Genomic DNA, 13,180 nt, shown 5'->3' on the forward strand with positions numbered 1-13,180 from the left:
TGGGAAGCAGGGGTCAAAAGTTTTAAGACCCTGTTTTACAAGTCCTCGTCCACTGTCAAATACACCTTCGAGGAACTTTCCACTCTCCTGTGTAGGATCGAAGCGTGCCTAAACTCCAGGCCAATCTCTCCCATGAGCGAGGACCCAGAGGATCTGCTGGCCCTAAGCCCGGGACATTTCCTGATTGGAGGACCACTCTTATCCATTGCGGAACCGGAAATTCTGGTCGAGCCTATGTCGCTTATCAACCGATGGCAGCGACTAAAGGCAATCCAGCAGGCTTTCTGCCGCCGCTGAAAGAGTGAGTACCTCAAGGAGCTTCACAAACGGAACAAGTGGAAATCACCGACTCGCAGCATCCAGACCGGCGACCTCGTGATCGTGTCCGAAGATCATCTCCCCTCCAACGAGTGGCGCTTAGGGCGAATTGAGCGCACTCTGCCCGGGGCTGACGGTCTCGTCCGAGTGGCTGATGTCACCACCGCGCGTGGGTCTATCCGAAGACCCATAGCGAAGCTCATTCTGTTGCAAGACAGCAGGAGTCCTGAGTCTAAAACCTTATCGTGACTCCCAATCCCTCTATGTTTCCTCCGAATGTCCTCGTCTCCGTGCATGTTTCTCGTTCCCGTGCATAGACTAATCCACTCCCCCATACGTAATTTCTTTCGTTACAGTTCGTTCAGCTCGCACCTTCATAGCGACATGGCCCCCACGCGTCTGCCGCACCACCGCAGCAAACGAGCTCCACAGGGCACGAAGGTGTACCGATGCCGGGTCTGTCGGGGGGTTCATGCACTCCGGCAGTGTCAGCGCTTCCTGAACCTCCGAGGGGAAAAGCGGCTTCGGGCGGTGCTCATCAATAAGTATTGTCCCAATTGCTTGGCACACGAGCATTCATCCGACGCGTGTCGGACTCGCCATGCCGACGATGCGGGGAAAGGCACCATACCCTGCTCCACATGGCCGACCAACCGCCGAGACAACGTGCCTCCGCCGAGCGAAAACTTCGGTTAAATAAACTTATGCTTTATTAAATATTCACAGAGAGCCCGACACACACGAAAATGGTTCGGGTTGAAAAAATTGACAAATCGTAAAAGCAAAAGAACGGGTGTTCGGGTGAAAAGCTCGATTCAGAATAAATGGCGGTGCCCATTGGAAAAAACAAGTCACTCCTCCTGGTGTGACCGTAGATGCCGAGGATCAAAAAACCCTCCTCACCGCTCACTGCTCTTCGCCGCTCACTGCTGTTCACCCGGTGGCGTGAACATAGGTCACCTGTCAATTAATTGGACCTAAATAGTAGGTTTCGGCTTATTAGTTAATCAACACTATCCGACTTATATACGTATGTTCATAGGTACATGGTCATAGGACTACAAAAAAAAACAATGAGGTGTCACAGGACACCCGGGTAGAGCGAAGCTCTCTAGGAATTCGTCGAGTAAACGATGAACTACAGTCATATACAATAGCAGAAATGAATGAACATGAACAGCAAATGAAAGCAATAGTATTTTTCTGATAAAATATAATATATTTCAGCTCATCGCAGTATTACAAAGCTTTACAGTGGCTTTTTTGATTAACATATTTTTATTAAACTTGCACATGACCAAAACATGAAAGCAATAATATTTATCTTCGTTTAAATTTTGACTCGTTGGAGTATTCAATTTTTTTCTAACAGGGACAGTTTTTTACAAAGATATTTTCCCGAATATTTTTGTTGAACCTAATTGTTCCCATACTCTATCACGGAAATGATTGGTTTATGGGAAGTGAAATATGAAATGTATGTTTGTGATTGGATGTGGGTTAAAAAACGTGAAAAAACAGCATCTATGGTTGTGTTATATCTTGTTGTAGATTCTGCAGGATTACTGCTCATTGTTAAATTTAAAACAAAATTTTTCAAAATCATAATTTTTAAATTCTGAAAATTTCAATTTCCTGAAAACTTCGTTCACAATGTAGAAAAATTCAAAACTTTGCACTTCCAATAAAAGTGTTCCTTGTCAACTTTCCCACGTAAATCAATTAAAATTTGGAAGATTTGAATTTTTCCCAATTTTTCTTTTGAAAATTTTAAAAATTCCAAATTTTATATGAGAATCAATACAATTGAATTAGTGATTAGCGATTAGTGATTGTCAACTTACAGATTTTGAAAAATCAAAATTTTGAAAAATTCTAATTTTAAAATTCTGAAAGATCAAATTTTGCGCCCAGTCCAGTTTTTAAATTCCAATTTTAGTCTGATTTTGCAATTGAAATTTATCAAATCTGTCATTATCAGCTCTTATATTTTTTAAAATCCAAATTTGTCAACATCATAATTTTGAAATTTTGAAAATTTGAATTCCCGCCACTTCATTCTGGAAATTCACAAAAATTTAAAACTTTGCAATTGAATACGATGAAATCGGTCCTTATTCACTTTCAAATTAGAAAACACAGAAATTTTTAAAATCAGAAATTTGTTATTTTTGAAAATTTGAATTTACGAGAAGTGGAACCTATGAAAAAACAAACAGGAAAAGTTCTAATTCGGGAAATACATAATACAAAACTTATCGAATAACTTAAAAACGGGATCTTTCGTATTCGACTCAAGTTTTGTATAATTTATCGATAATCGATCAAGATATTGAACAATCGATTGACATCAGCTGAGAAAAGTGCAAGTAAATTATATATGTAAATAAGCTAAAGTAATGTTTAATTTTATGTTATTTTTATTTTTATGGTAAGCGTTTGTGTGGTCGGACAAATTTCAATATACTTACGTTATTCAACGACAATCTCAACTATTCTCCACAGATAGATTGTGCGGGAAACGGACCAACACCCAAAATAAATGGTCGTTAGTGAAAATCGGATATTACTCATAATTGACGATTTGTGGCATTTCCACCCCTAGCTGATAGTCATGATTGTGCGAGCTATTAGTTCCGATTCAGGGCATAGAAAAACTAATTTGTTTTGAGATGAACGTGGATTGTTGCAATGTAAAAGTGACAAATAGTGTTTACATTCTTTTTATAATTTATTTGAAAATTATTTTTTAGTCCCTTGCAATACTACAGTTTACGAGAATTTCGATTGCTGACGTAAAAATAACAATTTAATAATGTATTATGTACCACATAAGTTTCGTCAAGTTTGTCGATTGTGTCTGACATTGGTCAGTGAATGCGATATCGCAGAGCTACAGATATACGATTTTACACCAACACAGGCTGAGTCCAATGAAAATGAGATTGCCCCTACGACCACCAATGCAAATAACATTCAAGCTGAATGTTCCTGTAAAATTCTCAACTTGACGGAAGGCGAAGGACCATGTCGATGCGTTAACTCGTCCGTAGTAACAGCACCTCTAAAGGATATTAAAATGGGTGTGAGCAAGTCCACTTACAGGTCACCATGCACATCGAATGTCCCTTCTACTAGCACTACTACATCAACAGTTACTCAGTGCATTGATGAAATCAATAAAGAATCCTCGCAGCTTCAGTCATATCAAAATAAAGACACTTCGACGCTTTTAACGTCGGAGACAGCGGCATCCGTATTTAAATTGCATTCGCCTTTGCCTTTGCATCAAACAGTAGAAAGTGAAAAGGCTGTTATTCCAAAAGCAAGCGCAATTCCAATCTTACATCAGTCTATTATTGATGATAAACATTTAATTGGGGAAAAAAAAATTAGAGATAATGGTGCGCTTATAGGAAAGAGACTAAACCAATTGCAAGATGATTCATCGTCGCATATTATAATTCAGATATTCAACTGCCTCTCTATTAAGGTAAGCCCAAGTAGTATTCAATTCACACAAGTGTGATAGCAACATAGAACTAAATACAAATGTATGTACATATGTCTACTTCAATTACTGACATATGTATACATATGTAAGTATGTATGTAATTACATTTGTACAAATATATTCTTGCGTCAATGATTTGTGAATATATTTGTATGATGTACATATGTATGTAAGTATGAATGTATATCTGTGTTGTTACGCCATAAACAAAAATAGTCGGAAAAAATTTGACTTGTGGACTGGTATTTTCACAATCGAAATTTACAATCAATCATTACAGAATGCATAAATAGTGAAATAAATAGACTATTATGTTTCTATTGGCACATATGTAAGAATATCCATACGTACATATGTACATACATATCTAAATTTTAATGAATCTAAATTCATATTATTTACATACATACGGATAAAGATCCGTACATATACACATACACACATATGTATGTATGTACATACATATGTTTGCACAAACACTTTAAAGTACTGCTTCACAAAAGAATTCATACATATGTATGTATGTACATTACAAATGTATGTAAATATGTACATACAATCATATACAATGTTCTATGAAAATGAATTTATTAGAATATTTTAAAGTAAATACATACATAAATTAAAAACGAAATATTAGAGAGTTAAGTCTTCTCGCCGACTTTCATATACAAATATTTAATATTTATAATAAATACATACTACGTAGATAAGGTACGTTTCACATTTATAACGCCACCAATAAATTGTCATTGTTGGTCTAACGGTACAATTCTCGTAGTTGCAATATTCTATCGTACTTTTTTCTTTACGAGAATTCTATTTTACGCGCGTTTCATAATTATAACGCCACTTTCAATTAATGCGTTTTTTTACTATAAATGTTAGCAATTAGTGATAATTTTATTTCAAAATACTTTAAATTTGTTTGACATTTTTTTGCAATAACATTGAATATTCTGCGTGGCATACTTAATACTAAATTTTTAATTGTCTCTGGGTCGATTTCCAGTCAAGCCTCCTCTATCGCATTTTTCAGTTCTTGAACTGTGTTGAACTAGCGATTTTCCTTGTAGACCTTACGGAGTAAGATGCCCCACAAATTCTCAATTGGATTGAGGTCTGGTGATCTCCATGGACAGGACATAAGAGCGATTTCCTTTGAGGTAAACCACGACTTCGTCTCTTTGCTGACGTGGATTGCTGCATTGTCTTGTTGGAAAATCCATCCTCTATCCTCATTTTCATTCAAAAATAAGACGAGACTGTTTTCCAACACTTGGATGTAATCTCCACTCTTCATTCGTGAAGATACGAATTGGAGATTCAGGCATCCAACTGAGGAAAAAGCTCCCCAAACCATCACGCTTCCTCCTCCAAAATTTCGCTTAGGGAAAACTTGTTTCTCTTTTCTCAGGTCATGCCAATCAGAGAGCTACAACAAGCCACCGACACTTAAGGTGCACCGGGTAAATGTAGGGTGTTTTTGACACCCGTGTGTTTTTAACCACCGCACAAATGTGTACAATCGCTAGCCTCACGAAAATACTTGAGTGTTTGTGCACACAAGCTGCAAAAGTGAGTAGGTATTTTTTTCGCATATGTATGTGTGTACAGCATGTGCCGGCGCTTGAGCCTCGAAAAAAAAATGAGTCAAAAGACATATACAAAAATTGAGTCATAGAATGTGTAGAGTGATTTGGGTGTTGGGTTTTTTTCTTGCAAGCCTTCGCTTGATTTTTTCTTTTTTTTCGCAAATAAGAAAATTTAACACAAAATAATGTTTAACTTAAGAAATAATACTTCACTTATTAACTTATAAAAAAAAATTAAAACAAATTAAAATATAAAACTTAATGTTTTTGCTTAAGTGCATTGGTCATTTTTTCAACACAGAACTTTTTTATTTCTATAATATGCTCATGTTCAAAGATTGCTGCAGGTGGATATAAAAAAAGGCTGCTTTGTGCCAAGTACCTATATTTTCTTTCCAAATCGAATTCGTATTACTTAAAATTTTTTCTTGAAGAACCGATATTGAAGAAAAGTCTTCATAGTTTGGTTCGCATAGTTTCTTCACTTTGGCAATCGAGGGCAAAACATAACATAAAGAGGGAGAGCTGCACGTTTGTAATTCTTTAAAAATTCTCTCAAAATCTTCAAGAAGTACTAATATCACTTTTAAAGTCGATATGTTCACGACTATAAGTTTTTGACCCCTCTCAGTCTCACTTAATATTTGATTAACTGTTGTCCAGTTATCCACTATAGAATTAAGCATAGTATAATTGGAATTCCAACGAGTTGCGCATGAGTTTTTTAATGTTGTGGTTAGTCTATGCTGCAAACTTGCTTTTTTAAAATATTTAACAATTTTTTTACACGCTTGTAATATTTCTTGTAGCTCATTTGCTTCGTCAAAGGACTTTTCTAGTACATTTGAAAATAGATGACTGCTACAATTCAATCTAATATTCGTCTCCAATGCTTTCTTTATATTGGATCCCCGATCTGTCACAAATTTAATATTGGATATGTTTTCGACGTCAAATTGTTCAAAAATGGATTCAATTTTCTTTAAAATATTTTCACCTGTCGATTTTTCAATATCCATCGATTTTAAGCCTAAAATTATGTCGTTCATTTTAAAGTCTTTTAAATAATGGAGAGTGACACCTAAGAAATTTCTGTTGACGTATTGATCCGTCCACATATCAATGGTTGCGGATACTGCATCGTTAACCACCGCTTCTTTAATTTCGTTGGAGATTATCCCCTCTTCTCCTCAGCATCTTTTTCCGCATTTCGGCTCAATGTTGTTGCTTCAGGCAGTAAGTCGTCTATATCAACATTTGGTCCATATGTGGCACCAATTTTGACAAAAAACTCCACCAGGCTGCGAAATCCAGTCCCGTTCACTGCGGAAAACGGCCGACAATCCTGAACAACCCACTCACTGCACTTCCTTGTAGCTGCATTTTTGTCCAAGTTAGAAACTTTTTTTGCTTCCGTTGGCTGTCGTAGAGACACACAGCATTTGTGGCGTGACAAATTTGAAGTTTGGTTGCAAACAAATTTCAGCACTTTTCAATAAACCCAGCCTTCAAGAACAGTTTGGTCCTCTTGAAAAATGTCATACAATATTGTCAAAATTACACTTTTGCCTTTATGTTTTGCAGCTACGGTGTATATACCACGATCTATTTTATTTTTAATGTCTTCAGGTGTCATTGCTGCAAAGTTTACGCTAGCATAATTAAAGAAGCACTGAACTCGAACACTAAGACGCAATCTAATGAAGGAAAAAACGAACGACAATTACGCATACATATACACACAAGCACCATGGTGTGTGCAAAATACTCGGGTGATATACATGTATTTTGTCCACTTGCGTTATTGCATGTTGTCTTTTTCACACTTTGGTTTTTTTCGCTTTAAGTGTGAGTGCAACCGGCACGCGTTGCCGAAAAACACTTGGTTGCCATGCAAAAAGAAAACGGTGTATTGTTGTGAGCGACAGATGGTATATGTGGTAGATGTGGCACTCAAATCATTTTGTATAAGTGTGTGTTCATGATTTGCTGAGCCGGTGATGAGTGGCACCGGCACACAAATTTCATTGAGTGTGAGTGAGGTGGCAAAAATTGACACACTTGCAGTTCTCTGATGCCAATATCTCCGAAAACAATCAGGACCATCCAAATTCCACTTCTTTTCATTTGAAAAGATGACCTGCAATTTTTATCCTTGCAATAAAACCATTGGGTTATTATTTTGACTTACGGATGACCACTGTGACGCCCAAAATCCATCCGAGCAAGTTTGTGTTCAGCTTTTAAAGATGATCATCAGCTTCTTTTTTAAAAAGTTGGACCTACCTAGTGTCCGCCAAACGGTAGTACGACTAACATTTTTATCGACTTCTCCTTGCAAGTCGCGCAAACTCTTACACGTATTGCTAGCTTTATTGATAATTTTTCGCTCATCTCGGCTAGAAAGTATTTTCTTTCTTCCTGAGCGTTTTTTATATTAAGAGGCATCAGGATTTTGGATAAGTCGGCTCCTGCCCAGCCTGCGCGCTATTTCTCTGCCACTGCATCCTTCATCCTTATAAGCCAATATTTGACCCTTTTCACGGTCGGTAAAATTTTTTACACGCGGCATGTTAACTTACAATTTAAATATAATCACTTTCACAAAAAGAATACTAATCTTATCACTTGCACTCCTGAAACCTCATTAATTGAAAGTGGCGTTATAATTATGAAACGCGCCTAAATTAGAATTCTCGTAAACAAAAAAAAAAAACGTTTGGTCCCACTAATCCCAAAGTTCGTATATGTTATTGTTGTGTCCCAACAAGTATTTCGGTAAAACATTGCAACAACGAAAATTGTACCGTTATTATAATGTGAACCGTACCTTATGTACATATGTAAAGTTACATTACATCAACGCTCTCGAAGAAAATGGACGTGTTTTTTTTAAGCTCCCACGTTTTTAACTGATTTTATAATTTTTATACCCTTGCAAAAAGAGTATATTAATTTTGGTCAGAATTGTGCAACGCATAGAACGAAGCATCTCCGACCATACAAAGTATAAATATTCTTGATCAGCACGACGAGACGAGTTCAAAAGTCATGTCCGTCCGTCCGTCCGTTCGTCTGGATCAACGCAAACTCCTCCTAGACCGTAAGAGCTACAGAGCACGTAGGCTTGTATATACTGCAGGGGTTGTATATCTCCGATTCAGCCGGATAGGACCACTATATCATATAGCTCCCATACAAACCGCAAAGTCACGAACAGTGACTTTTCTCAATAACTTCGTTATTTTCTGTGCTATTATCGTGAAACTAATATTAGAGAGTTTATTACGCTTATAAACGACTGTGCCAAATTTGATTTCTGGACCCCAGAGTGAGTTATATATTTTAATACCAAAACCTTCGCAACCAATGCAAACTCCAATTCCGCAGACGATGTCTGTAGTGTCCGTTTTGTCTGGGCAAGAATCTTCACCCATGGATTTTGCCAACAGGGATTCTAGTAATATTAATGTCGGAGTGTTATTGCAACTGATGCTACAATTAATGCGGTAGCTGATGCAATACCTGCAATGCTGAATCCATTGGTGGGAATGCCACCTAAAAAACACATTTCACCATCTATTCCTCTTTCTTCTTCATCTATTCCCACTTTTTCCTTATCTATTCCTTCTTCTACTCTATGAAAAAACTAACAACTTCCTTCTCCGTGGGCTATCAGAATGTCAGAGGCCTTAATACTAAACTTACTAAACTCTTTGTAGATAGTCTGTCTCTTGATTTTGATCTAATTGTCTTTACTGAGACTTGGTTAAAACCTGACGTTTTTGACACCTCAGTTTTACCCTCCAAATTCAATATTTTTAGACGTGATCGTACTGGAGTTCTTATTGCTGTAGATTCCGCCCTATCATCGGGTCTGATAACAATACCTGTCTCAAGTAGTATCGAATTTATATGCGTTAAGGTATCTTTTATTAGTTTTTCCATTTTTGATACCTGTTATTACATTCCGCCCCAATCGGAATGGCCAACCTACTTGCTACACTTAGATTCTATTAAATTAAAACTTGAACTACTTTCTAACAGAGACTTATTAATTGTCCTTGGGGACTTTAACCTGCCCACTATGACTTGGTCAACACTTAATGGTAGCAAAACGTTGCTGCCCTCTGGGTGTCACGATTTTATTGATGGTCTGCTTGAGCTTTCGTTGGCCCAGCTGAATTCGATTTCTAATACGTCTGGCAGATTTCTGGATCTGATTTTTACTTCTGATCCTAGTTTTTGTGAAGTATCTAGAACTAGTCCAATGGTTTTACCAGAGGATAGTTATCATCCAACTTTAGAGTTATCTATTGAGTTTTCCAGCCGCGAGCCCATCTCCGAGTGTGATCCTACGGTACGCACCCGATGTTTTCGGAAGACTGACTTTGCCGCATTAAACAATGCCTTTCTTAATACCGATTGGACTAATTTATACACTTGTACGGATATGAATTCCGCCACTTCTTTATTTTATACCACTGTTGAGACAAGTTAACATTTCTGTTCCATCTAGAAGGACTCGCAATTTCACACCGCTTATACAACTAACTTTTCTTTGCATGAACGTTTTCCTATACTATCTAGTGACTACAACAGACTTTGGCACGTTATCGGTTCCGAAACATCGCTTCCGGGTATAAAAACTGCGATTTTGTCCTTCCTTGCTCGTAAATAGTTGTAATCATCTTTATTTTAACCTATCCTGTTTTCTTTTTATATGTAACCTATCATCTTATTACATTTATTTTATATTTCTTTAGTTTAATTTATGTTTATATATGTAATACGCCTATGCCCTTAGGTCGGAGTGGGTAGAGGTTGTGACATTACCTTTACTTAGGGTTATTCGTAACAGGCCCGGGCCTGGTGTCATATGGGCCACTTGTTCGTACTGAGCGTTGTACGACTACGTCTATATATAATGAAAGTTCTGTTTACATGCTGCTTTGAAAGCCGCGATCAGCCAAATCATCCTTTTTTAAAATTATATGAACAAGGGCGTCTTAAAACTTAAAATACCAAATTTGTGGGTTTTAGCTCTTATGGTCTCGGAGATCTAGCAGTGCAGTAGATGAATATCCATTTTTATACCCTTGCAAAAAGGGTATATTAATTTTGGTCAGAAGTGTGCAACGCATAGAACGAAGCATCTCCGACCATACATTAAAAACATCAAAGAAGCTGACATCACCTTTGCCGAAGTTTATATGCACTTGCAGTCCTTGGCAATAATATATTTACATTTTGAAATTTCTTTTCCTGCAACTCAATTCATTAATATATAAACAAAACAATTGTACTACAATTTGTTCTTCTTTTTCCTTCATTCCCTAAGCAAAGCAACGCACGCATACACATACAGTTCATGTAGCGTTGCGTATGTGTGTGTATGCATGTGCTCTGTTGATGACGTATGACGTCGTAGAGAGCAAGCAGCGCTGCCGGCAGAGCTGGAAGCGGAGCAGAGATTACGATATGATTATGGTATAGTAGTCCGATCCTAAAAATTCTCTTACTTGATCTCTCCATAATAAAAAGCACAGAAAAAAAATTTCAGCCCGATATCTCTTAAGGTGGCTGAGTAAAACGCATACACACGGACTCAGCTTCTCATGCTGATCAAGAATATATATACTTTATGGGGTCATAAACGTCTCCTTCTGTGCGTTACGAACATCTGACCAATTTTATAATACCCTCTGCAAGGGTATAATAATTAAAGGTTTGATGGAATTATTAATTTAGGTGACACTTTTAGTTTTTTTTAATAAATTGCGTAGTTTCCGGGTATTTTTGATATTTGATATTGTTGTCGGGTGTACATTTTAGGCATTAGGCATTTTAGCCCGCTATTTTAAATTTAATTTTGTTTTCTTAAAACAATAAAAATTTTGAATTTCTAAAAAATCTAATTTTTATGTCATTTTCTATGTCTCAAATAAAATACTTCATAAAAATAAGTACGAAGACAAAAAAATTTAGAAAAATAAAAACTCTTAGTAGCCCACAAATATGATTAAAAGAAACAATAACAAAAATTCATTTTTTAAGACCATAAAAATATCGGAAGAAAAAAAAATCTTTTTAGAAAAAAATGTGCATATGTATTTCGTTTTCGGCGAAATTCTAGCCGATTTCATCTAATCTAATTTTGTTTAGTACTTAATATTATGGCCTTTTACTTAAATAACCTTGTTTAGGCGACGGTGAATTGAGCCTACCAATTTCTCCAGAGTGGATTTGCTAATTTTTTCCCACTCAGAGACCACAGCTTACTTGAGGTTCGCTTTCCAATCAAATTGACGTCCATTTTTGTAAAACATAAACTTTATGTAAGAAATAAACTCTTTTGTAGAATTTGCCGTGTATGTTGGAGCATTGTCCTGTTGAATAATCATGTCATCGGAATACAAACTTTCCGAAAAATCAGTCAGCTCTATATCAAGAAGTTAAATATACATTTCCGGATTTGTTTTTGTCGGAATAAAGCATATTTGAGACTTTCCGGTATATCCAAAGGCAGTCCATACTATTGAAGACCCTCCTCCAAAGTTGCGTTTGTGGCGGATTTGTCGTGTCAGTCGTTTATCTCGCCAATTCATCCGTCTAGCCGTCAGCGCTACCACCAGCCTACTACCTCATTTCTCGAATCATCAGAGCATACGCATACACACACAGATGCAATCGTGGCATGCATGTAAAAAGGGAAGTTCTGGGGCACCCAGTTTTTTTTCGAAGCAATTTGAATTCCGGGCGGAATTCCGTCTCTTGTTCAGTTGCAAAAAAAGTAAATAAAAAGTTCACAAATCTGTCAGTATTAGGTTCAAATAATTAGATAATACTTATACCCCTGCAAAGGGCATTTTATAATTTGTCAGATGTTTGTAACGCAGAGGAGGCATTTCCGACGTAAAGTACATAAGTAATATAAATTCTAATTTATATTTGATTTATTACAAGACACAGTTTTGTGCGCTTGGAGTCGGAATTATAACTAACTAAACATTATTTAATAAACTACCCAAGAACCCTAAGCATTGGCCATTGGAATGCTGACACTGCGCCTCGTGCCGCTAGCAGCGGTCAACGTCTTGCGGGCCGGCTCATATTACCCAGACCGTGGGATCGCTGACCCAGCGATCGTGGCCACTGCCAAATGCAGTATTAGCTATATTCCTTTGTCCATGCTAACTCCTCCCTCGCTTAAGTGGAGGCCGTCCCCGGACTTCTGTAGGTCAAGAGACTTTTGAAGAGTTGTTACTAATCAGCAACTATGTTTCTGTTATTAAAATCTAAAATTATGTTATCCCGCTCTACCGGGTAAAGGCTGATTTTCTTACAGACAGATTCTGGGTGAGAATAAATTTTGAAAAACCTTAATACTACCTACATCTAATAAATCTGACACACTAATATTTGTGAGATTTTTGTTGGTCATTTCATTGACATCCAAGTCATCGAGGATTATTGGGTTCAACAAATTCGCTTTTGCCAAAGTGGTTGTTAGAATTAAATTTTCGAGGTCTGAAATGACCATTCTGTTCTTTGTTAGGATGGTTTCATAAAACTGTTCGTTATTGACATTTTCTGTTTTACTTATTTGGTTTATGGGGTTCGTTATTGCATTCAGTTTTTCCTGTAATTTGTTGTTGATCTTGACTTGCTTATTTTCTGACTCTATTAATTGCTCTTGTTTAAACTTGATCTGTTCCCAGTCGTCAAAATCAGTATAAAGTCCGTTTTGTAA

At 36.9% G+C, this 13,180-nt stretch overlaps 1 protein-coding gene across 4 annotated transcripts in view; it reads left to right on the plus strand.

Annotated features, from left to right (window-relative positions):
- Positions 1-2,977: 2,977 nt before the first annotated feature.
- The window catches only part of GATAd, a 144,372-nt gene continuing 134,169 nt past the window's right edge, over positions 2,978-13,180 (plus strand). For 2 of the 4 annotated variants that reach the window (XR_011032027.1, XR_011032019.1), the window contains exon 1: positions 2,979-3,811. Coding sequence is in view for 1 of the 4 variants with exons in the window: in XM_068286839.1 (XP_068142940.1) it covers positions 3,134-3,811 (678 nt within the window). In the remaining 3 variants the exon portion in view is untranslated. Of the gene's footprint in view, positions 3,812-13,180 lie in introns of all 4 variants that reach the window. The other 2 variants (XR_011032024.1, XM_068286839.1) reach the window with 2 other exon arrangements.

This window comes from Drosophila tropicalis, unplaced genomic scaffold (assembly GCF_018151085.1).
Source record: "Drosophila tropicalis isolate 14030-0801.00 unplaced genomic scaffold, ASM1815108v1 contig_1002, whole genome shotgun sequence".
NCBI lineage: Eukaryota > Metazoa > Arthropoda > Insecta > Diptera > Drosophilidae > Drosophila > Drosophila tropicalis.